This window comes from Gymnoscopelus microlampas, assembly GCF_963454915.1.
Source record: "Gymnoscopelus microlampas genome assembly, chromosome: 1".
In the NCBI taxonomy this organism is placed as follows: domain Eukaryota; kingdom Metazoa; phylum Chordata; class Actinopteri; order Myctophiformes; family Myctophidae; genus Gymnoscopelus; species Gymnoscopelus microlampas.
The window spans coordinates 21,349,068-21,376,844 of record NC_139962.1 but is presented as its reverse complement, the minus strand read 5'-3'; the positions used below and the strand labels follow the sequence as shown (position 1 = coordinate 21,376,844).

Below are 27,777 nucleotides of genomic sequence, written 5' to 3'. Positions count from 1 at the left end.
GTTAAACTTTGTATGTGCACTCCCTAGAGGCCAAGGAAAAACCTTTGCCCTTCATTTTTCACATCTGCCTCTTATAGCGCCACCAGGAGGCCGACTTACGTAAAACACATTTTTGGATATTAAAGGGATATTTCACTTTCAGAAAAACTTTTGGTGATTTTATCATCTACTCAAGCCTTTGTGAGCCCCCCAGAAAATTTTTAAGTTGCCAACCTGTCCTTGGTTCTGGTGACTCACCCTGCCTTCCTAAAGTGGCGTACATACTAGACAGAGATGGGGATTGACGTAGTACGTCGGGTTTGAGGACCTGGTAAGTTCTTTACGTCAGTGCATTCAGTGCATTCATAGTTTGACACGTTTCTTATGCGTGATTAGGGCCACAAGAGGCTATTCATCCTCCAGAGGGAAGCAGTGAACGTACGTCAGGTTGAGCTCAGAGCTCAACCTGACGGATGACATAATCGACGGACAAACCCCCCATCCCCCCTCCCCTTTTTGGTCTCCCCCTCCGTTCCTTATGCTTACTTAAGGGTCTTACGTCGAGTATGAATAGGCCTTAATGCGTGAGGGGGCCGTGTTTTTCCGAGATTTTTTTTCATTTATTTTATTTAATTTTTTTATTGTATTTTATTTTTTTCATTTTCCAAAAAAATATTAAAAATAAATGAAAAAAGTAATTGAAAAAACACAGCCCCCTCGCGTATTAAGGGGGCGGTAGGAGACGGGTGAACCAAGGACGGGTGTTTTTGATTAAAAATGGAGTTTGAAGTTACAATGGGTTCGTATAGGAAGGGGGCATGTCTGATAAAATGAATATCTAATATCTAAATAATGAATCAAGCAACTTAAAAACTGTCTGCGGGGCTCACAAAAGCCTGAGTAGACGATACAATCACCAAAAGTTTACACATGATCTCTATAGTCATGTATGTGATCAAGACGGATCTGTTTGATTTTTCATATTTCATCCTTATGGGCTAAGATTGACATCTAAAGTTCGCAGGAGTGGCCCGTTTTGAACAAAATGCCGCAAATCATGAACGCAGCGTCCAATGGCATGCACATTTGCACTACGTTGAGGAACAAATGCCACCATTTGAACACCCTATTACAGCGCCACCGGGAGGCCGATTTTTGCAATACTTTTCTTTTTCATATTACTCCTACAAATTTTGTCCAAACATCATGCAAATCGGTACACATTATCTCTGGAGTCAAGTGATTAAGATGGTTCAGTCAGATTTTTCATATTCCATCCTGATTGGCGAATTCCGAACATTGCTGGCCCACAATAACCTACCTGACCTGGTGGAGACCTGTGCTCCGAGGAGCACTTTTTCTAGTTACGAAATGTATTTGTTTTGTGTTACATAAAGCATGTTGAATTGTCTTTGTGTACGGAATGTTCTATACAAATAAGCATGCCTTGCTTTGCCTAGACACCTCAGTTTGTCCCATGAAAGAGTCCTCGAGCGTGATGCTGAATTGTTATTTCTTTGGATAAGAGTGTCTGGTCAGTGTATGAAACAAACAGGGTTGTTTGGGATAATAGTGCAAATGTGATTTAATTACTTGGATTAGATTGGGTAGTGGAGAGAAACATGAGAGCATAGCCTGAAAGACCCTGATTGGGAATCAAGGGTGCAGTTACATGGTTGTGACAAGTATTAAACCGGCACTCTATTTGAGATCTTTGTACTTTATGGCATTGAACAGCATTACCCCCCCCCCCCTCTTTCTCTCTCTCACTCTCTTTTTAAGGCAACCTTGGCGATGAAAAACATAAAGATCATACTTTAAAACATATACAGTCAATGCATTATCGAGTGTCTATCATCATTATATGCCCGCGGGCATGTGCATGTACGCACACACAAACAAGCTCGTGCGCGCACGCACGCACGCACACGCACAGAGACAGAGACAGAGACAGACAGACAGGAGAAGCAAACCATATGGTTGCTTACCCTGTTTGATTCAATGGTTGTCTGCTTCCACCAAATCCATCCTACAAACAGAGCTGAGCAAACACGCCCTGCTAATCCGCTAATCCATAACCTACTTTATAACCTACACACATTGAGGATCACACACACATTCACACATGCCATACACATAGCAAGATCACACATTCAGACAAATGCACGCACGCACGCACGCACGCACGCACGCACGCACGCACGCACGCACACACACACACACACACACACACACTATTAGTTACCTTTATCCTCTGTGCCCTCTTTGTCCACACAATGTCTCATAGTCTCTTCCTGCTTGATAAGAGACAGAGGCTAATAGGGATTAATGGACACACACACACACACACACACATGCGCGCACACACACACACACACACACACACACACACACACACACACACACACACACACACACACAAAGATAACCACACGCGTTGCGGAGCAAGAACAGTGTTCCAAAGTCAATTGATTTAGCAATGTTCATATGTTGCTGAATGTGCATGCATGTGAGTGTGTGCGCGCGTCCTTCCGCGGGTGCATACTGTGTGTTAGGTGTGCATCCGAGCGCATATGTGCATTTGATTAATCAAATGAAAGCCTGCTCCCTGTATAACAGTGCTCCCAAGACCTTATAGGAGAACTGAAGCGTGAACGACCCATAAAGACCTTGTCAAGATCTCATAATGCGTGTGTGATCACCAACTTGGCGTCCCATAATTAATTGAACATGATCGTCTGATTATTGACATTGATGTGTTAATTAGCATGAATGTCGCACTACGTAATAGTGAAAGCAGTGCTGTCGATTTAATTTTGTGTTAAGTTTTGGGTTTTATTCTGAGATGCACAGAATTTACAGTATAGGTGAATAAAGAGGACCATTAAAAACATGTTTACATTAGCAGGAGTGTACAGTAGCACAACATGAATATTAAAGTAGTGTTTGTATGCCAGTACAATAAAAATGTTTTCGTCACTAAACTCAATGAATAATCGTGATTCGATATTGATCAAAATAATAATTTTGGCCATAATTGTGGCCATTATCACGCAGCCCTTGGCACCATCTTAAATTCTTATTTGGGTTGTAGAAATTATGTCAACCAGAGCATGTGAGAGGTGTTGAGCAGGGAGAAATGTCACTCCCCCCGCTCAGTCATGAGGCTGTTCTCACACTCCGCTCCTCCTCCAAGAGGTTCCCTGTTGTTCCACTCACCACTTAGTCCATGAGCCAGACAAGATTTCATTATCGAAAGAGTGGACAAAACCATACCTATATTAAATTGTTCATAGGGTCAATACGAGTAAATACATATATGATAACCTTTCCACAGGAGCAGCTTTTTCATGGTTATCACACATTTTGTTATTTTCCCCATACGTACATGACAGGTGAAAAAATGACAAAATTTAAAAAAAAGAGTTATAATGAAACTTCCTGAGTTGATTACTTCACACAGGAAGACAATGAGTTATCGTATTACAAGTTTTCTGAAATTGTATATTTAAATATGCAAATTAGGCATTTAGTCCATGAGCCAGAGCCCCAAAATTGAGCCAGATATTGAATATTCCCTCGTTAAAAACCTTTGAATCCAACATCTTAACAAAATGAAATAGGTATGTTGACTCTGGCTTTATCCAATGTTCCAATGTTGATTCTGGAAAGTTATGCAAATGTGGACATATTTTCCTAATGCCTAATTTGCATATTTAAATATACAATTTCAGAAAACTTGTAATACGATAAATCATTGTCTTCAAGTAAGTAGTCAACTCAGGAAGTTTCATTATGATAACTCCTTTTTAAATGTTGTCATTTTTTCACCTGTCGTATCATGTATGGGGAAAATAACAAAATGTGTGATAACCATGAAAAAGCTGCTCCTGTGGAAAGGTTATCATATATTTATTTACTCGTATTGACCCTACGAACAATTTAATATAGGTTTGGTTTTGCCCACTCTTTCGATAATCATTGCTCAATTTTGGGGCTCTGGCTCATGGACTAACTCATAGATCCCACCGTGCTGCTCACCGCTCATCTATGCTCCATTGCTTATTTTGCTGCCATTTGGAGGCCCGCTTCAGAAACCGATTGAAGCACAATGTGCTTCAATACGTATCCCCTATAATCAGTGTACTGTTTTTAGAGGCACAATTTTAATGAAAAATATATATATATATTCATCATTATGCATCGATCACATTCATTATGTTTGCATTTAGACCGTCTTCTACAAAAAACTGATGACACCACCCCAACTCTCTGTCTCTGTCTCTGTCTCTGTCTCTGTGTCTCTCTCTCTCTCTCTCTCTCTCTCTCTCTCTCTCTCTCTCTCTCTCTCTCTCTCTCTCTCTCTCTCCCCCTCCAGGTCAGGTGGACGAAGACAGCAGGCAGTGCGTCAGAGAAGTTCCAGGAGACGTCCATCTACAATGAGACGCTGCGTATCAAAGTCATCCAGAGAGTGCAGGGGGGCCGCTACTACTGCAAGGCTGACAACGGGGTGGGGGTGGCTGCTATCAAGTCCATCCGCGTAGATGTGCAGTGTAAGTGGACAGGGATACAGAACCAACAGAGATGAAAAGATATATTTACATAGTGCCCTTCCACTTCATCTTCACCACAGCTGAACACCACTATGGCCATTCCCACTGTATGGAGGGCGAGAGAGAGAGAGAGAGAGAGAGAGAGAGAGAGAGAGAGAGAGAGAGAGAGAGAGAGAGAGAGAAAGAAAGAGATAGAGAGAGAGAGATGGTTGAATGAGGAAGTTCCACATGGGCGTGGCTTTCCACAGGAGTATCTGAAGTGTTTTAAAATGTGCTCCCAACATTTTCAGGCAAATTTATTTGATATTTAGAATGTTTGATTACATTCAGCTTGAATTCTACAGAGATGTATTTGGTCAGATACTCCTGGGGAGTGGTGGAGTTGGTGGGATAGATGAACAATGTTGATAATACGTTTCTACCAGGTGGTATGGGCTCCCTAGCCCACTGTTTCTCAACCAACCAACAGTCCAGTCATTGCTCATAAACCAGATGCTTTCTTTACCCAACAAGGTATTTTTTTTGTAACGGATGGTGGGTCGCTTACTCCCCCTTTACCCCCGTTTTCACTCACCCAGACAGTAGGGGGAGAGGAACACAGCAGAGAAAACCCTTTACAGGATTCAATTTGTATTATGACATTAATATTTCATATTAAGTGAATGTTTGGCGAAAATAGACGATAATTTGGCAAAAATAGCAGATCGAGACTTGTAGATTGTGAGATTTGTTTGTTTTGTTTTGTGTTGAGCTTGTAAATCAGCTCTTTTCGGCAAAGAAATTTGGTTTACAGCGGGAAAAAAGGAGAGATCCAGTATGGACTCCTACCCTGGTCAGTACTGTATATAGGGTTTAAGTGGTTAAATCAACTTTGAGTGTTTGGTGCAAATAAACTTTAAAAGGATCCCTGGATAATAAGCCTTATATGTCTTAATACATTATAGTTGCCCTAACTCCAATAAAAAATGAAAAACAGCTTAAATACTGTATTTCTTTTAGAAATTGTTAATTTTTTTGTTAAATGTTTTGTTATAGAGGTGAATTATAATGTATTAAGTCATAGTATGTACTGTATAAGGCTTAGTAGCCAGGGATCCTTTTAAATACCTGAGATGCTCAACATTGAAAATCCACTGGAGTCAAACTGGCACTATGAGGTGAAAGGCAATAATGTCACATAATCTAGAATCTAGTCTCAATCAAAACTTTGTGTTTGTGATTCCGTGATTACATGATGGCAATTTGTACAACCAAAAGAGAGGAGGGTGTCCTTGCTTTTATACTTATCCATTTGAGAATATTTCAATAAAAACTAAAACAAAAATAATAAAAAAAAAAAATGCTGTTGGAGTTGAGGGGAGTGCCATCGCTTTTAGCAAAGGGAGCCAAGGCATAACATCTAAAAGGCTCTTTATTTTTGGGCCCAGTATGTTTTGGCCTCCAAAAGGAGGAACACTCTCCACAAACTGCACCCCCATTCCCCATCCCACCCCAACTGGGTGGTCTTTGTGCAGTGTTTTGAAAGACCCCTCTTCACTGTAGACAGTAATGGTTCAGTGTCTTGGAGCCAAGTGGATCTGTTACGGTTGAGAAGCAGTGCTTGGTTATAGGGGCCCCGTGCTACTGTCTGTTTCGCTGTCCCACTGTCCCTCTGAGTCAGGGGCCAGGCCATAGAGACAAAGCTGGTTCACTGGGGGTCCCTGATGCCCCTTGGTCCAATACACCTCAAATCTGCTATACTATAGTAAGATCTGCTTCTCTCTCTCTCTCTCTCTCACACACACACACACACACACACACACACACACACACACACACACACACACACACACACACACACACACACACACACACACACACACACACACACATGCATGTAGGCACACACGTATGCAAGAACGCACGCACACTTATTGTTTCGCACAAAGCTATTACCCCCTAGGAATTTGTCACCAGCTCTGCGTGAGGTTGGTAGTTGCAGGCAGATTGTGTTGCATTCGTGGCTGTGACAGGAACTGTGATGCTAAGCAGCAAAGACAGCCCCCCAACCACTATACATAAACACACATGGCCCATTAGCTCCTAGACTACGTACAGTAGGATGACATTAGAGTAATGCACTAATTAGATCAACACAGAAATAGCGAGCGCGAGAGAGAGAGAGAGAGAGAGAGAGAGAGAGAGTAAGAAGAAAAGAAAGTGAGAGATGAGATAAGAAAGTTGATGTTGGTCTTGATGAGGATGAATGAGCAGAATAGAGACAGGAAGAGCATGGTGAGATTATTATTTTTTCATTATATGTGACCAAGAGTGGTCAGGACCTGCTTAGAGAGACATGTGTATTGTTCAGGGAAGTTAGAGAGAGAGGGAGGGGGGGGGGCAGAGACAGAGAAAGATAAGTCACATTTAATTTATACTCTCACTCCTTTCATCCACCCTTCATTTACTTCATTTATCATTTATTTATACTTTCACTTCATCCACCTTCCTTCCACTTCCATTTATATTTCTAGACACTTTCATTACCCTCATCCCTTCTTCATTCTTTTAATTTATGTTTCTACACTCTCACAGTGAGAGTGAGAGTCTCACTCCATTCATCCTCCTTCCTTAACTTCATTTATGTCTACCGTCACTCCATACAGTACCTTCCACTTCCCTCCACTGTATTGTTCTCTCTTTTCTTTCCACGGAGGCCTGAGAGACACAGTTTTACCATTGTAAAAGCAGAACCTCCTGCCTGTCTGATGAAACCCCCCCACCAACCCATCATTACTCCATTTACATTGCACAATATCTTCCTTCTGTGAACTCCAGGGGCCGGGCCACCTTTAGAGTCTGACCCTGCTGTGGCTGTGTGTCCCCAATGTGAACCAGCTGCTCCATGACCCTCGACACTCTGACCAGTGAGACAGTGGGACAGTGAGCGGGCGGGATTAACTCTTAGTAGCCTCTACTGATGGGATGGACTTGGTTCAGAAACCCACTGAATGGTTAACAGCTTCTTTTTTGTGTATAAGCTTAGCTTAGCTCAGAACAGAACAGATATTACCTGAAATACCCAATGGGTTATTAGGGCAAATGAGCATTAGCTTAGCTTAGCAGAGGTTGTGCCTCTCTCTGGAGGATTCATCTTCAAGGACACTCACAGGTAAGTGAAGATGATGATGATGATGATGATGATGATGATGATGATGATGATGATCTATTCTATGTTCATCTGTGTGAGTATGTTGCTTTGGTGTAGCCACAGCTACCTTGGGAAAGACTGAGAACACACAAACTCAATTATCTTATAAAAGAAAAGTGATTGTCTTCTAAACATTATCAAATATCAACGATGATGGCTTTTGGTACTGCTGCTGGTGTTAAGAGAAATGGCACATGTGTCAAGAGAGTGCTCTGGGTTTGGCTTATGTTGCACACACGCACACACATACGCACGCACACACACACACACACACACACACACACACACACACACACACACACACACACACACACACACACACACACACACACACACACACACACACACACACACACACAGAAAATAAGCTCTGGACAATTTTGAGATGAGGGTTGAGATTCAGTCTCAAGTACCTTGAATATTCTCTGAGCACGGAATGTTCATTTGACTTCCTGTGTGACTTTTTCACAGGACGCTATGTTTCTCTTGCTATCTGTCTTTGTGTCTTTATGTTTAATTGCTACGCATCTCTCTCCCTCTCTGTTTCTCTCTCTGTGTTTCTCTCCCTGTATCTCTCTTCTCTGTTTCTCTCCCTGTATCTCTCTTCTCTGTTTCTTTGCTCTTTGTGCTGTCCCTGTGTGATTCTTCATATTGCTTTTATTTGCCTCAGATATATTTTTCTGTTTCTTTATGATTATTTTTCTGTTTCTTTCTCACCCTCAGCACCCATAATCCTGGCATTTTATGCAAAAATGCAAATATTTACACAAATTGCAACAAAACCAAACTCAAAACCAAAGCTGATTTTGTATCATTTGTAAAAGAAAGAAAGAAAAAAGTCAACTCCCCTAGGGCAGTGTTTCCCAAACAATGGGTTGAGAGACCCATTTTGGGTTACTGACCCATTTGTGTGGGTCGCGAGTAAAGATTTACCACCCACACCATTGTTTCTTCCTTCGCCCCTCCCTTCCATTTCCTTCCTTTCATCCTTTCCGAACGTTTTATTTCTCGCTCTTGTGCTCTTCACCAGGGAGTGGCTTTTGTTCCCTCTGCCAGACGGCTGAATATTTTTTTATATAGATTTCTCACTTTAGATGTGATACCAAAATCCTCATGTTGTCCCTCGTTGTGCACAAAACAAGATGATGGAGAGAGTATGAACGTGAGAATGAGTTGAAGTGCGACAGGTGGGAACAGCAACATACAAAGCGAGTTCATGTGTCACTATGTAAGAGTAAACATTCTGTTAGCAACTGTGACAAATCAGTTTGAACGTGTTAACCATTACAGTAGCAATAGGATCTCAAAAGTCTGCACTGGAGACACAAAGTCACAGCTATCATTGCACAAAATCCAGAGGGTTCATTTTACTTTTAGTGGAAAAATTAACATAGTAATGCTCGATTTGTAGCCTCTCATACAGTAGTTAAAGGACAATTTTCAACCTATCTTCATATAATTGGTCTTCACTAATGCTCATGATAAAATGGTACTCTACCATTTTTTTCTCTGTCTGTGTTTCAGAGGAGGACTGTGGACAGTCCAGAAACCCGCCTACCAGTGACATCATCGTTAGGCAGGATTTTATTTTTTATTAACGCGAGAACAATGGCTTCTATAGCATTGTTACTTTCCAGGAATAGAAAACTTGCAGTTTCTATCAGCTTCGATTCCCCATCGATGATCACTGGTAGGCGGGATTCTGAACTGTCCACAGCCCTTCTCTGAGACACAGACTGAGTAGACAAAAATGGTACCATATTATCATGAGCATTAGTGAAGACCAATTATATGAAGATAGGTTGAAAATGAGTGAAGTCGTCCTTTAAGATAAAAAAGGATTTTGCTCTGCATTTATTTGTCAGACCTTAGAATATTGTTTTTCCTTTATTTAAGTTGTTCTCTTTAAAAGTACACTATGCTATGAAGAGAAGCAGCAACATGAAGGGTGGCAGAAGACGGCGTATGTTCTCACTCTAAAGTTGTCAGTGCTCCCGGTAGTCCCACCCACTGGAATGCGGAAGTGCCTTTCTCACTCCTAACTCGTAATAGGGTGACGCATTCGCTATTAACTTTTAAAACAAGGCAGGTGCAGCGTCAGAAGCGGACTTCAGCCCTGTGAGGGGCTGGAACGAGCTTTTAGGTGGAAAGTCTGCTTCTGCTGACTCAGTACCGTTCAAATTGCATACCGATATGGAATCGTAGCTAGGAATCGTAAATCATCCATCCTCGTCAACATGCAACGCGACAGGGCGGTCCCGTCACGTCAATGTCTGAAGCAGGGGAGTCCCATCGCATCAAATAGGTGCTACATGGTCAGATCCTGTCCCAACTTGTAACCCATTCGATGCAATGGGTGTAAAAATGCAGTTATGTGTCTGAAAGTGTGATATGATGACAGTTGCCTTCAGGTGTCTCTTGTTCTGTCTGGCTGCTATGGAACCATGTTCTTTTGATCCACTCTGACATGAGTTCTGTGCTTGTGCGTGTGTGTGCAGCTGATGGCTGCTCAGCTGGTCATGGTGAGCGCTGTTCCTGTGTCTTGTACAGGAACAGTTTGACACGTATTATTCGGCAGCCCGGGAGGCAAACCGGTGACCTTCTGATTACCGGGCGGCCTGTCCTTGTAGCCGAAGGCTGAAATATGATGACCCACATACGTAATGGAACACTGGGACACGCAGTTGCTTATATTTTAAGTGATTAGCATGTTCGTTGTGCTGCTGTTTTATTTGAGCACCTTTTCACCTTTTCGCTAGCAACTTTGTCTTTGTAAATTGGCCCCAAACAGAGCTACACTTCCGCACTTGATCTCTCTCTCTCTCTCTCTCTCTCTCTCTCTCTGAACTAGTTGGCAGTGCACAAATGTGTATCTATTAGTATAAAATATATAAACGGCTAACTGGCATCCAGAGTGGAAAATATTTCATAACCACAAATGAATACCGTATATTCATGAAAATATTTTCCATCAAAACACACATGGAAATTCATTTTCAGGGTAAAAATAAATTAACAAATGGCGATTATGGCGGGTTTGAGTGTCAATGGAAATATTTACATCATCTAATAACATTCATGGACTGATATAAATGAGCAATGTTTTTTCAAACGTCTGAGTCAATTTAGAACGACGTCTTGAAAACAAATGTGCCCCCCCCCTCCTTATAGGAAGGCAACATCCAATCCAACATCCAATTAAATTCTGACCATAGGAGCCACCACAAAAGTTCAACTGTAGGTTTTAGAAATGCTATTGCAGAAATGTTATTTCCCCTCACAGCTACCTCGGGTCCTGATGGCTGCAACCCATGGCTTTCACAGCCCTGGGGAGGCAACCCGGCCTGCCTGATATATGCTTTCCACTGAGCGCACCTTTCTAGTTAACACCTTGTGAAGGAAAAGGCAGATTTATTTGCCTCTCTTCACATGTTATCGCTATTAGGCAAGATATACGCACACTGTAATGCATGCACGCACATTACATACAGTCATTTGCATGTGTGCTTATGCATTATAGTGGAGCACGACCACATGGTCATGTACTCACAAGTTTATAGTATGCACAGACACACACACACACACACACACACACACACACACACACACACACACACACACACACACACACACACACACACACACACACACACACACACACACACACGCCCGCACAGACACGAGCATGCATGCACATTCATCATTCATCTGCCCATTCTGCCAGGCTTCCTCTCCTGTATTCCAGTATTCCTGTCAGTCCTGTTGTTGCTCTGATAAAAATGAATGTTTCACGACTCCATGAACATTTCATACTGGTGTATAATAAATAAGCCCAAGCTTTGTTGCAGCATGAATACCTTGTTAATGTCTTGTATCAGAGTATGGATGGATACTGTGAATTTGTCACCAGCTTTGCGTGGGGTTGGTAATTGCAGGCAGATTGTGTTGCATTTGTGGCTTTGATAGGAGCTCTGTGATACTAAGCAGCAAGGACAGCCCCCAACCTCCCTCCTCACACATGCACATGCCCCATTTGATCCCAGACAACATAGGCTGACATTAGAGTGATGTACTAATTAGACCAACACATAAATGGCGAGAGAGAGAGAGAGAGAGAGAGAGAGAGAGCAGTTAGGAAGGGGACAGGAGAGACCAGGAAGAAAAAAGTTCATGTTGCGCTGATTCATCATTTTGTTGTCTCACGGTCTCTCCTCCAGATGGGTTGAGATATTGAATCATCTTGTTATGATAATGATTTAATTCAAACATCCAATCCCTTCTCTGTAAACATGTTATGATTTACTGTTGACAAGAGCCTGAAAAGATAGCCTACCAAGAAAACCTTACGGATTACAACTGCCTGAAAAGATACCTAGGACAAGTTATGGATTGCCATATCTAAGTCCTGTCCACTTGTGATGACAGGGCCGGACTGGGACCAAAATTCAGCCCTGGCATTTTGGTCCGGACCGGCCCACCCCCCCCCCCCCCCCCCCCCCCCATTTTGTCAACGGGGGGGGGGGGGGGGGTTCACTGAGCCAGCCCAGCCCTGCACATGAACTCTGCGGCCGCACTGAGGCGCCTGCTGGAAAGCATCCCAGCCCAAACATTAACGTAACTAATAATTGGGCCGCGCGACTCGGATATGACCGTAATAACCCTAAAACATTTTTAAAGATATATTTAAAAAAAATAATAATAATAATAATAATATATATTTTTTTTTGGCCCAGTGGCCCACTGGCCCAGCGGCCCACCGGGCATTTGCCCGGTACGCCAAATGGCCAGTCCGCCGCTGTGTGATGATATTGATACTTATTTTCTTTTTGTGCTCTGCTAAATCCACTGATCCACTCAAAGTATACCTTAAGTATCTGGTACTATAATATAACTGTTATTGTAACTGCCTCATACCATTGCCATTTCTTCTAACCATACACCCTATGAATGTATGCATATATCTTACTCTACTGCTTCAAATTTCTTTCTATCTCTACTCTTCTTCGCTTTCATGAAAACTGCAAATGAAATTGATTTCACCCACTTCTTTACACCTGTTACCTACTTCTTTACATAAGTTGTAAATTGAAGTTGGTGGGCTATTTTAATCCATGGACTGCATATGAACGAGCAAGATACAAGGAAAATACTATTAACAGTCACATTCATTCAGATCAGACGCGTTGCTAGTTGCTCTACTAGGTTGGGCGCTTAGCCCCCCAGCCAACGGACACATGCCCCCCCGCGGTTTTAGGGTTAGGGGTAGGGTTAGGTTAGGGATATAGATATATGATAAAAAAATATATAAATAAATAAATAAAAAAAACATTAATTTTTTTATTTTTTTATTGGTGGCTTTGGATAAAACATTGGTGGCTATAGCCACCGAAGCCCCCGCGTAACGACGCCCCTGATTCAGATAGTCTGTTTTAGATTCAAATTGCCTGAGGAATGGTAGAGGGAGAATATGCTAGAGAGAGAGAGAAAGAGTGTAGAAGGGCCATAGGGACTAAAGCGCAGTCCATACTCCTTCCGACCCCCCGAACCTTTCTTTGGAAAGGGAGGTGATATAACTGCAAATTGACATCATTCCGAGCATCGGGTGGGGGTCCCAGAACTTTTCTTCGGAACTCATGCACCTCCAGATAACCTGACTCTTCCAACTATAGTTTGGGAAGCCATTCCGAACAGGGAGATTTTCCGACATTGGAAGGAGTACTGTATGTATTGGCCTTAAGAGAGACAGATACAGAGATTTCTATAAAAGCTCAGTGGGAGAGTCATCGTCATCTGTTGAATGAACAGTCTTCTAGATATGGGAAGACAGACTGCAATGAAAAGGTGAGGTGAAGGCACTCAGGTTCCTTATGAATAAACTTGTTTTGATTAACTTCTGCTTTCTGATATTAAAAGGCTTTTTTTTATGTGAGACGGACATATTCTTTATTTATTTCTCATAGTTTCCTCTTACATCTTAGATCAGAAGTTGGAAATGAAAATCCTATCAATTCTTTTTTTTCTCCATTTTCTTTCTAAGATCTTAGAAGTTGTACTTGATAACAGACAATTGAATTCAACCTTGCCTGGCTGTGAACTGTTTCCACTATTATTTAAACTTTAAATTTAAAAACTTTGGTGAAGGTAGTATCAGAGGTCTATTTTTACACATCGTTAGCTCTGCCAAGCCAGAACGGCTGCGGGGCGGGGATTATGTTTTTGTCCCTGTCGGTCCGTCCATCTGTCTGAGCAGCTGTATTCTTTATTTTTATTTAGAGTAGCCAATTATTTTGTACCCCCTTTTTCTCCACAATCTAGTCGTTATACCAATTGATTCCTTCCCACACACATTTCTGTGTTGTCACTGCTGTCGTATCCTACTGACTCACCTGCCAGTGAGGAGCCCCCACCGGGAGGACGTAGAGCCTTCGTCCTACTCCTCCCGTCCAACACTCCCCACTGACAGATGCCGCCCCAGGCCGTAGGAGTACGTACAATGACCAATATCACCCTCCCCACCCAGCTTCCCTCCCCCGAACGGGGATGGGGCGTATGGGAGGGTAATTCTCCTGGACGCAATTGGTGGAATGTGTAGGCTGAAGTCTTGTTGTGATGCCAATTCCCAATTCCCCCATGTAGCCCCTCCCTGACCACTGCTGATTGGTCTTGGGTATTATATGAGTCATCTAGCTTGGTGACTCCCCCAATGACCCCATGTGACCTAGGCAAACATTCAGCAGAATAGATGATCCATACTGTAAGTTAATAATGCACTCCTTGGGGACCCTGTCAACTACGTATATAGGGTTGAAGTGGTTACCCACTAAAACCATATATATTTTGTTGACTATAGTCCCCAGGACACTATACTAGGCCCCCTCCTGTTTTCGTTTGTACACTAACAATATTAAAATAGGCGCTCACAAGTAACGCGCCACAACACAAGGCATTGTTCCCCTGCCTTTGCATTAGAACTACTTTTTGTATTAGTTTGGTTAGTGTTGTTTCTCTTAACTACTGCTGCTAGCTTTCCTGTCTCCAGTTCCATGTTAGGCTGTGTTTAGATCCAGAGTCAAATTGAACAAGTTAAACTCCTAGAACATTATTACATTGTAAATGACATCTAAAGACCTGAAGAACTACGCACCACACTGCAGTAATAAAGGGGTATTAAACTCAATTCTCCATTCTGCCCACCTGAAGGCTTTCCATGTTGGGGAGGGAGGAGCTGTTATATCAGTTATAACTTAATCTGTTTTAAAAAGGCAATGTAATTATGAACTGATAATTGCATGTAAATGGTAAATGGTAAATGGTGCATTTATATAGCGCTTCTATCCGAAGCGCTTTACATTGATTGTGCCATTAACCCATTCACACACACATTCATACACCGATGGCGGAGGAAACCATGCAAGGCACCAACCTGCTCATCGGGAGCAATTAGGGGTTCAGCGTCTTGCTCAAGGACACTTCGACACTAACTCTAGGGGAGCGCCCCAGCCCGGGATCGAACTGGGAACCTTGCGGCTTTCCAGTTCACTCTACCCGGCCACTCTACCCCTGAGCCACTGCCGCCCCGGCAGTGGCTCAGGATGTGAGGATGTAAGGATGTGAGGCATGGTACATTATTTACTATTTACATTATTGTTCTAATAATCTCCATGGGGTCTAGCTGCATGCAGGGGTTGACACTAAGGACTCAGAGGCACTTGCCCGTCGGGCAAGTACATGTAATTTTCTACTTGCCCACTTGCCCGAAAAGTAAATTGTTCTTTATAAAATGATAGGTTAAATTTAAATACCGTTCAATTAAACCTTATTTTTTACTTTCTACTTGCGAATTATGGGTCTGCACGATAAAAAATGTCATACCTCAATATGTATGCCAAATATCTAAATAGCTATGAATATGACTATGGGTTAAAGGTAGGGTAAATTATATTTTTGGTAAAAACAAGGTTTTTGTTATTGGTTAAAGCTCTATATTCTGATAGTACTCATTGCTATAGAGTGTTTATTCAGTAACAGGGGTCTCTCTTTGAGACCAGAAAATACATTTTCAGGTACTGTAGGTAACACCAATTCAGCTAATCAGGAGAGTACCCATTTATCAGCTTAATTTTTATAGTGTTCCAGTTCCAATTTTACATGCTCATTTCTTTGTGTCATCACTTCCAATTTCACTTGTTTAATCTGTATCCTGTCTAAGTTCTCTGTCCTGATTCTATAAAATTGGTATCCTGATCTGAAAAGGCATTTTCTGTTTAATAAAGAGCTGGAGAGACATGGAGACACATGTTACTGAACAAACACTCTATAGCAATGAGTGCCATCAGAATATAAAGCTATTTAACACTTGTTTTAACAAAAGAAAATCACTTACTTACGTACCTTAACACTTTTTATATTATATCTATATATATCATATCATTTTATATTTTTAAGTGTAGCAACAGTGAAAACAGCACAATATAGGCCAACAGTGCTCTTATTTTACATTCCACAGACAAGAAGACACTTACTTTCCCATAACTTGACAAAGTGCTCTTATTTTGAAGTCCACCGACCAGAAGTCAAGGGTTTACGTTCGTCTGACTTGACACGTGTTAAGCTTTGACCGTTCAATAAACAAACGGAGGTACTGGGCTGATGCTGCTGTTTTGAACTGATACTGACATAAGGAAGGCTTTACAAGCTGCTTCTTGTATTTTCACACGTCGGTTAGGGACAAGTAGGGAACTGCACCAACAAAAGCTTGTGACTAAACCATAATTACATTGGATGGATACAGGATAGGTGGGCACTAGGGACATCTGGGCACCTCGATGTAAAATTGGCTATTTTGTCCAAAATGTTTTAAAAAATCTATATTTGAAAAATGGTCTTAAGTGAACATGCATGGTACATCATTATCAGCCTTGATTTTATCCTTCAACTTCTTGTTTGTGCCCCAAAACGACTGGATATACAGGTGTTTTGTAGCAATATTAGACCTTAATTGTCTAATGTTTAAGCATGTTCTAATCATGTATATTTTAACTATTTTCCGTCCAGTCTGACACCTCTGAGCAGGAGGAGGGGTAAACCCTCCATTCAGTGAGTGTGGTTGCAGACTAAAGCAACCATGTGCTAAAGGTGTAATCACAGAGCTATCCGCATGATGTATGAAGAGTGAAGAGTGCATTCAGATATTATAATACAACAAAAAGGCTAAATGGCACCATCAGCATCTTCAGTGATGTTGTACAGTAGTAGCCTACAGGTGTAAATGTGTGTTTATAAGAAAACATAAGAAGTGGGTTTCAGGTGAGCTGATTTGATTCTGAACACAGCCAATACACACAGTTGTCAACAGTTTCAGTAAAATTGTTAATTTCTTAACTCATTAACTCATTAATAACATTTCATGTAATCATACAACAGGACAAAGGTGACACACTCAGCAGGGTACAGCACTGCAGGGAGTTGCACCCTGGATCCAGCAGACGCTAGAAGTACTATCTACCAGTGCTTGTTGGCTTTGTGACACTCCACCATGTCTTACTTGCATGTGAATACAGAAAATATTAAAAAAGGTCTGAATAGCCGGTGTAAAAACACAAATCGGCTGATTACAAGCCAATCTACAAGCTTGTAGATCGGCCATTTCAAAATAAATATAAAGTGAAAGTTTTGGAATATTTGCATAAATAACCGTCTCAAATATGAACATACAGTATCCCCTATCACAGTGGTTCTCAAAACTTTTAATTTCAAGGACCCCCAGTTTGATATGCATTAGACCACTATTATTAAAATTTTAAAAATGGCAATCTGCAAGCTCACAATATGTCACTTATTATTAGATTATATTTATTAGTTTTCTTAAAAAAATAAAAAAAATAGCACCTGCAAGCTTGTAGATCTATATAATTTCACATTTATACATCTTAGGTCATGATTGAATATGACACATGTCTACAATGTTGTGTTGTTAAGAACACAGACTATTTAAGACTATAACATTTTCATAGATTCAGTGTTGGATTCATGTTAATGTGAACTTTCAGACAGTTAACCACTTAAACCATCAATACTTAGAAAACGTGTAGTTGATCTGCTCTTTTCCCCTCTACACCAAACCTCTTTGCCAAAAATAGCCGATCTACAAGCTCACAACATGAGCTTGTAGATCGGCTATTTTTGGCTAATGTTCCCCTCAGAAAAGGAATTCTAGGATTCAAGTGGTTAATGTAACACACAAACATTGGCGGCCCCCCTGTAGTAACTCTGAGGACCCCCTGGTGAAGACCCCTGCCCTAGTGTAATACATTACAGGGGAAGCTAAGTTGCTAATGAAGGAGATGACTAAAAACAACAACAACAACAACAACAACAACAACAACAGCAACATCGTTTTACAGCAAATGTAGCCATACAAATCTTAATCTTAATGAAATATAAAATCTAGTCTGTCACAGGATCTTATGAGCATATATAGTGATCAGTGAATATGTTATTCATGCCCCATTCAGCCTGTACTAAACCTCTATTGTGATGCTAACGCGCTAGCGTCGTTAGCATGGTTATTCCTTGAATTGCTACATAATACATGCGTTAAATATATTTAGAATAATATGAAATATAAAGTCGGGTCTAATTGGAGCATAACAGTGATCAGTGATTATGTTATGCATGCCCCACTCAGCCTGAAACCCCCTGTTAATATGACGTTAGCATAGTCATTAGCATGGTAGTTCCTGCTACATAAACAAAGATACATCTATTTCAAATAATATAACAATTAAATATAATATGACAAGTCTTTCTTTGGTCTAATACTGTTCAGTGATTATGCCCTATTAATCATTAGGCACTTTACCTGTATGCTCTGCTCTGCAATGATGTCCTCAGGCATTGAGAGTATTCCAGATATAAAAAATCCAGGCCAAATGTCATTAAAACATATAAAACATAAAATCGACATGTTATTTGGGCCTAAACAGCACCAATAGACCATCATTATTGGGTTGCTGAGCCCTATAATGAATTACATTGCGACAAAGTGACACTGTCCACTCCATGTAAACAAAGATGGATGCCGTGGTGGAGCCGATCTCCCCCTCAGCGGGGAGGGGGGGTGGGGATATTCTGCGTGTGTATTTGCTCCCCCAATAGAGAGTAAAGTACCCACCCCCCTCCCCGTGTGCGTAAACGCTCCCCAATCGGGGGTATAGTCCCCACCCCCCTCCCCCGGCCCGATTTGGCGAGGCGAGTGTAGAGGCCGTGCTCTCCGAGCAATCCCGGCCGATCCTCGCCGGGGGCGCGCCCGCCGCGGGCCAATCGGCCGCGGCCCCAGTGTATAGCGTTACCCTCCCGTAGCGCTGTCCTCTGCGAGCGGGGATGCCCAATTGTGTTCGCATAGACGCCCGACAAAGCCAGATGCAAAGGATTCGAATGCACAACCTCCGTGGTGATGGGCAGGGACTTTACCTCTGCACCACCCGAGCGCCTTGAGCAGTTGTATTCTACTTGAAAATACTATGAATCTAATTCTAAAGCCTAATTCTACGAACAACACAATCCCACAGGGAAAATTCAGCCATCGGCGCCACTGTGTGTTTGAAGTTTGAAAAAGACCCCAGTGGCAAACACTCTGTTCATTGGGAGGGTAAAAATGTAACCAAATGGAGCCTGAAGTTACATTTGTTTCCGCCTAGGTGAAATGTCACAATCTGTCTGCAGTTATTTATACGGTACGATTGATAAAACATACAAAACTGTGCACACAATCAGTGTGTGTGTGTGTGTGTGTGTGTGTGTGTGTGTGTGTGTGTGTGTGTGTGTGTGTGCGTGTGTGCGTGTGCGTGTGCGTGTGCGTGCGCGGGGCAGTGTTGTCCAGGTTGTTAGCCACCAAACCACTTTCTGAGCTGACTTAAATGACTAAAACCACCAACCATGTAAGGCAGAGGTTCTCAAACTTTTTGTGAGCTGTGAACATGTATATCTGATATTTTTCAATATCCAATGTATAAATATGGATAAAGTGGTTAAAATTATGGTTTAATTATGCTTTATTAACACATTTTGCTAGGGACCCCCTTGTAACCCCCCAAGGACCCCACTTTGAGAACCACTGATGTAGGGAACACTTTGACAGTTGAAAAAAAGAAAGAAAAAAGAAAACAGAACAAAACAAAACAAAAAATGCTATTTCTAAATATAAAATTCAAAATTCCATAATGTTATACATGTGTTAGTCAAAACAATTTTATGTTCATGGACTATGCCACAGGACCACGACGGGATGCGCGACAGGACGCGCAATAATATATGGTCTATATTTAGAATTAGTGGATAGTATATAAATAACATGCATACCATATTGTAGGTGAACAAGTACACATACAAATTATTATAGCTATCTATCAGAAATTGGGCAACACAAAGTGATACAAGGCATGAGCAGTGCTAAGGGTGAGGTAGAGGCTGATTGATTGATTGATTGATTGATTGATGTACTTTATTTAGTAAGACATGAGAACAACAGTACATGGAAGTACAAATTCACAATACAAGGTCTACTAAACTGGAAGACTCATAAAAGCACTGAGCTTGTTTCAAATGAGTTCCCCATGCACACAAATCATGATGACATATAAGAGACAGACAGATATACACAACTACTATAGAATGTCATACAATCAGTTTACAGGTTACTGGTATGAAGAGTGAGAAATATGTACAAAAGGAGAAGGAGAGAGGGGGGGGGGGTAGGGGGGTAGGTTAGGTTAGGACTTAGACAGGGGCCATTTTCCAATTGCAGCCTCCTGAAGGTGTATCTTTAGGGCGGTTTTACACTCCTTTACTCCTTTTGGTAGGGCGTTCCACATTTTTGATGAATAGCATGAGAACGAGTTACTTCCCTTTGTTGAGCCAAAAAAGGGTTGGACAAGGTTTGTGGAGCTGCCTCTGGTATTGTGATCGTGGACATCATTAACATTTTGGAAGTATTTTGACAAATACAGGGGGATCCCAATGTTGTGATATATCTTGAAGACCAGGCCCATAGCAAGTTGCTGTACTCTGTCCGCAACCCTAAGCCATCCAATCCTATCAAAATGATCAGGGGTTAGATGGGTTTTGTAGTTGAGGCCAAGAAGTAGCCTTACAAGTTTGTTTTGGGATGTTTGGAGCCTTGTTTTTAAGGCCTTGGAGGTGTTGTGATACCATGAAGTACAAGCATAATCGTAATGACCTTGTATGAGGGCCACTGCAAGAGTCTTCAGAGTCTTCTTACTGACTTTACGATCAATACTCCGCAAATAGCGTGTTTTTTTGTGGACCGTTTTGATCGTTTTTTCAGCATTTTTGTCACCAGAGAGGTCAGCCTCCAAGATAGAGCCCAGGTAGGTAATTTCGTTTTTTCTTTTGATGATATCATCACCCGCTTTGATCGTGAAGCTCTCTGCCTTTCTGAGGTTAGGAGTGGACCCAAAGAGGATGCATTCCGTTTTGCCCAGGTGTAATGAGAGCTTGTTGTCGGAGAGCCAGATGCAGATCTTGTTGAGTTCAGAGCTGAGAGTTTTCTCAACCTGCAGCCTGTCCCTGTCCGAGACTAGCAGGGCCGAGTCATCTGCGAACAGGAACAGGTTGCAGTCGCAGGCTGACGACATGTCATTCACATATATCAGGAACAGTAAGGGTCCTAGTATACTTCCTTGGGGGACACCACAAGTCACTGGGAGGGGGGGGGACAGGGTGCCGTTTACTTCCACCACTTGCTCCCTCCCTTCCAGGTAGGATCTCATCCAGTTCACTGACGTGTCATCAAAACCTATTGCTTTGAGCTTATTGATCATAATCGGGTGATTAACGGTGTCAAAAGCCTTCTGGAGGTCCAGCATGACCATGCCGCAATATTTGCCCTTTTCAATCTCTTGTTTGATAGAGTCGTTCAAATAGAGAAGGCATGTGTCAGTGGAGTGGTTTGTGGCTTAAGAGGTGAGTTTTCATTAGAAATCCAAATAGACTGGAGTGCTTCTTCTTTAAAGACATTTCATTCCATTCTTCAGAGAATAATTTAACAGGCAGAAAGCTGTGCTTTTACGGGCCTCTCAGATCAATACAAGAATGAACAATGTATTTCATCTGACCTGAAACCAATGTTCCTTCTGAAATAATCTTAGAAATACCAGTTGGTGAAAATGAGAATCTGTCATTTGTCTATTATTAGGGCTAATTAATTAGTGTTTCAGTTCTGTATGAGCCCCTGATGAAATGCTTACCGACCTTTGAGTTATTTTCAGTTCAGAGAATGCAGAGATTCATGGGGTTCTTTTTTCCATTATCCAAATTATTTTCTATTTACAGTAGAATAATTTGAATACTTAGTATATTAAACTGAATACAAATCCTCGCATATTGTCACTTGCTTCCCTGCTTCCTCTGAATGTGTGATGCCCACTAAAGCTTGATTAGTATATGTGATTATATGGTTTAAGGGTGTTTTGAGAGTAATTGTATTTTCTTTTCCTTTTGAAGACGCGGTTTGTATTTCTAGTGTGACCTAGTGTAACAGTTTGGACACTAGGTGGCAGTAGACTGGAAACTCCTTTTGCAGCTCTAGACCTGATCGGGTCTAGAGCAGATATACCATTGTGATCATCAGACGGGCGGAAACCAAAAATGTGCTCCTCCAAAATGATTCCCCTCTACCAGATTACATTTGTAATTTGACGAATCTGACAAGTTTCTTCAAATAATAGTTGGAATACTTTGTTTGGTATATCCATCTTTTATTCCAACTCGTAGTGTGACTGGAGAGATTAGACTTCTAGATCCAGCATTCATGTGGGGGAACAAAAAGTAAGGGGCACCAACCGGAAACCACGTTCTAGAAGACGTGGCCTAGACCAGATCACATTGGTCAGTTTGGAGTGAAAACCAGGCTTTCTTCTGTGTGGAAAGCCTGGTGACGTGAGGCTAATCTGGAACTGCGAGACCGTGGTTCATCTGTGGTTCACCTTCAGGGACTGTAGTCTAGAGCGCATGCACTGCTTCTTTGTTCTCAGAGTCAGTGAAAGAGAGACACGTTTTCACTGCCTCCCATTGTTTTCGTTTTTTTTTACCCGTTTTGCAGATGGGAAATGCTTCACCTCCACACAGAAATATTGGTAAATTTGTGTAGTAACGCTTAAACATACATTTACTTGAATTACAAGTGGAAAATGAGAGATGAAAAAGTTAGTCTCAGAAGTTGTGAAGTTGTGCACATCAAGAACAAAGTTGGTAGTCATGTCAACTCTACGTGTTTGGGTATCACATCTCCATTATTTTGGTTAAGGTTTTTATTTGGTTTAGGTACATACTGGTTGGCTCCATTAATTACTGTAGTAATGTGAAGGTGTATAGTATGGTTGAAAAGTGTTTGAACAGTATTGGTAATTACATAGTTTTTTTTATGAATGGTAATTTTCATTTACCGGTACCGTCTCGTGTGAGTCCTAATAATACTTAGTGGTATCCTTATAAAAGTGTATTTAAGATGCAGGTTATTAACCATACAATTTGTAGAGACAGAGGTGACGCTTTCAAAGTACTATAGATCTATCCTGGTAAACCATCCCGGTCGCGTGAATTCACATTAGCATGCATTCTACAGACCGGTCTTGTCAGGAATGACTTCGAAGAACCCAAAAGCAGTACGACCAAAGCAATGATCAATGTTCAGAGGTGTATTAACCAAACTTAAGCAACCCATAAAATGGGGAAGGCAAAACACGAACAGAATATACAGATGGCTTTCCGCCTAAGTACAGCACTAAACATTCACTAACAACAAACGACGACCTGACAAGGAACTGAACAAACAGGGGAGTATATGTAGACACAGGGTTAACTGGACACAGGTGAACACAAGACAAATCAGCACAGGGATTGGCTGGGGCACAACAGGACACAGGTGGAGAACATTGCTAATACAAACTGGTGAGACAAGACAGGAAGCGATAACAAGGCAGACAGGAAACAATACTACAAAATAAGAGCAGACATCATCATGGCAAAAGGTAACAGAGTAAGAACAAATCTAATATACAATTAGAACAAGCACAAAGCAGAACATACAATATGCAGAATACAGAACATACAGTATGCACTTTAGGCCTAACCGGCCTAAAGTGTCCACGACCCTATAAGGGCATTCAAGGTCTAAATAATAAAGTCGGCCTAACCGGCCTAAAGTGTCCATGACCATATACGGGCATTCAATGTCTAAATAATAGAGTCAAAGTCCACGGCCCGAGGAGCGGACCGTGACAGGTCTGGCCCCAAGCGCTGGGTGAGAGTTTTGCAGAAACCAAAAAGTGTATGAGCCAATCAGTATCTGTCAATCACCGGGCCCTGAGCACAGACGTTGATTTGGCTCTTCCACTTTTAGGTTTCTGCAAAGTGGGCAGAAGACACATGATTATGTGAATTCACGTTACCTGGATGGTTTACCAGCCTACTGTAGATCAGGATGATATTTTTTGGGGGGTTTTATTTTGTAAGTTCTATGAACAACGATGAACATGTCAATATGTCTAGAGAGACAGTAAAACGTGCAATATTAAGTGCTGGGTAAATAAGAAAAGGGACAACGCAGACAGATAACTGTTCTGATAACTGGTTCTCCTAGTACTATATTTATAGTTGCCATAGCCTGTAACAAATGCACTCAAATGCATACTGTAGTGTGTGCGTGCGTGCGTGCGTGCGTGCGTGCGTGCGTGCGTGCGTGCGTGTGCAATATGTACCTGCCTGAGTAGATATGTGTGTTTGATAGAGAGGGAGAGAGAGGGTGGTGTTAGTACGAGACAGAGTGAATAAGTGAGTGTTTAGCAGAACATTGGACCTTTAGCTAAAAGCCTCTGTCACCATTTGTCACATGTGTTTCCTGACGTGTGCGCCAGTGTCACCTCAGAGGACGAACACGCTGAGACAACCAGGAAGAAGCTCCTTCACATAATGGCTTCTCCATGTCTGAGAAGATATAGGCCAAACAGAACAGGGAAAAGCACTCATGGTTCAGGGTTTCTTTATTATTACATCTTGTGTATGTGTACATAGGAGTACATTTATTTTGTTCTCAAAGATATATCCCACAATCCCTGCACACACAAGAAGACAAAAGAAAATTAACAACATTACAGTACACCCTGGTTGCCCTTAAAACCTCAGTTGGTTGATGTTGTGTTACTTATTTCATTATTGGTCTACTTGTGGTGATACTGTTGTAGGATTGCTCCCTTTAAAGGGCAAACCACTTTGGTAGAGGTGGTAGAGGTGGACAAGAAATCTAAAATAATTGTTCCAGTGATTAGAAATTGATAATTCAAAATATGCTCCTCATTGACTTACATTGTACAGTAAAACAGCTCTCAAAGTAACTATTTTAGCACATAAACAAACACAAACAACGCTGATTCAGACAATATAGAACATCACCAAACCCAGTTATGTTTGTTTTTTTAATAAAAATGTTAACTTCTTGTTGATTTTACTATTTTTATTAAGAAGAAAACCCGGACTGGATTTGCGGATCCGGATCCAGATCTTCAAACAGTCAAATCAACAGGAAGTTAAACATTTTATATAATAATAAACAGTACTGGGTTTGGTGATGTTCCATATTGTCTGAATCAACTTTGTTTGTGTTCGTTTATGTGCTAAAAGAGTGACTTTGAGATCTGTTTTACCGTACAATGTAAGTCAATGAGGAGCATATTTTTAATTATCAGTTTCTAATCAATGGAGCAATTATTTTAGATTTCTTGTCCATCTTTGGAGTTACATCATGGCAAGGTAACTACACAACCCAAACCTTTACCAGAGTGGTCTGGGTGCATTTCTCCTTTCCGACATGTCGCCTTTCCGACGTTGACGAACCCTATACCTAACCCTAACCCTAACCTTAACCGCGCGCGGAAGCCACTAGTCGGAGTGGTGAGATGTCGGAATGGAAGGAGCACCCCGAGTGGTCTTGCCCTTTAAGTCAAGACACACATTAGCTTAATGGCTAAAATGTAAAAAATGTAACTAGTAGGCCTATAGTGTTTTGCAAAACCACCACACAGAGACAAATATTTGTTATGCCTCCTTGCAAACATTTATGGTAGTACATTGTGTAGTTAAGTTCCCTGCCATGCATCTGTCCTGCATTTATTTTCCAACACTCAAAAGTAATTTAAAAGAGAAATAATTAGAAACGGGCGCTCCTCTGAATGCAGGTCTTCTTTGCCAGAATAGGTGGCCTAGCCAGGGCTTTGTCTGTCATGTGTTGCAGCTGGCAGGACGCGAGGAAGCTGCAGGTGGAAGTAGCATTTCTATGACATACAGTTGAACTTTTAAGATAGTTGTAGACAAATAGTATTGAATATCAAAACATTTGACGGTCATTGTCACATGACTCACAGGAGTTTCTGCAAAACAAATGCTACATTGTATAAAATTGCTCTGCATACTGTTTGCTGCGCTCTGCTCTAATGAGCACATGGCGGCTAGACAGTGAAACTTAAGGAAACGAAACTTAAAGAAAAAGCAATACTTAAAATGTCCACTAGGGATCAGTAATCCTTAACCTGAACGGTGACAAATATATTGTATAACCGGTTACACAATATTATCTATTTATACAGCACATAATCTAATTAACATAAATGAGCTTTTCCCCTGTTGTTTCTACTGATAATACAACGCTAGCACATTATTCATTAACATGCAGAGGCACATCACACCATTTCATAATCTATTACAGTAAATCAAATGCAGTACACACTGTTTTAAATGTATAGGTAATTATGTATTACCGTATACATTTCACTTCCAGTAACACACTGATTTAGAGTCACAGTTGGAAAGAGTGAGAATCTCTACTGGGGCTCCATGTACTCATGTACTCACAGTACTTTACTTGTAAAATCTCCACATAATGTGCACAGAAATATAGTGATTGAGACAGTAGTGTCCTGTACAGTGTCACACTATATCAACACTATACAGTAGCTCCTCAAACACCCAGTGCTGTCACAACACTGTTGCATGGGAGCCATTACTTAGTTCATTATGTGAGAATGATGTCCTCTCTGTCTCACGCTGGCCATGCTCTCTCTATTAGATTAGTTATTTAACACCCCAGAGGATCATTAAACTAGGACATTTAAATGCTACTAACTCATTATAGGGGCTTTGAGATGGGGATGGATCCTGCTAGCCTGGTAAACCCTCCCTCCGGAAATCTCATTTCCATTTGATTTCAGGAGTGAGTCTGGCCTGAACGCCCATTCTGCAATATTGGCTGTGTACGCCAAACTGACGAGCCTATCAGCGTCGTTCCACATTGTTCTGTGATTGACAGCGACAGTTGGCCAATCAGGTGGCGAGTACGAGTGAGCCCGAATGGGACCGAGTGCAGCCGTCAAAAATGGAACGATCCGCCATTGTTTCTGTGGCCAGTTACTTTCGTTTTTAAGACGCTCTCAAACTTCGTTTTTGAGGCACGGAATTTACTTTTAAGATATCGTTTGGATAGAATTTAGTTGTTTAACTTCATATATGTGGTCAATTAATCATGACAGAGCCTATTTTAAAATAAAAATTTAGAGAACCGGGAGGGGCGGGCAGTGCCACGCATTTATCCGAATAAGGCAACCTATTTTGGGCATGGCCGTCTCAAAAGTCCTGTTGCGTCACATTAGTCTGGAGGTCTGTCTGCTGATTGGCTGGAGGGGAACAACGGGGGGGGTGTTCCCCCTGGGATAAACCAAACCAACCCATGGATGCAGGGTCTTGGAGCAGCCTGTGGTTTAGTGGTGTGGAGGTGATTATTCACTTGAACACAGTGGTCTTTAGGGTTGAAGATCACACTAATACAACCCAGAAAGCAGTGGTGGAAAGTGAATGACTAAGTACATTTACACAAGTAACAACACGTTGCTTTGCGACGCATTGTGAGCTTGTGGATCTGCTATTTTGAGAATTGTGAAATGGGACCTTCTGCATAATGAGCACTTTTACTTTTGGTGCTTTAAGTAC

The 27,777-nt window shown here is 41.6% G+C and overlaps 1 protein-coding gene across 1 annotated transcript in view; it reads left to right on the top strand.

The window, feature by feature from the left end:
• Positions 1-27,777, top strand: part of LOC311043077 (MAM domain-containing glycosylphosphatidylinositol anchor protein 1-like) — a gene marked incomplete at its 3' end in the record, with an annotated part of 180,149 nt that overhangs the window by 72,939 nt on the left and 79,433 nt on the right. The window contains exon 3 of the mRNA XM_084054237.1: positions 4,358-4,532. Coding sequence (XP_083910363.1) covers positions 4,358-4,532 — 175 coding nt within the window. The remainder of the gene's footprint in view (positions 1-4,357; positions 4,533-27,777) is intronic.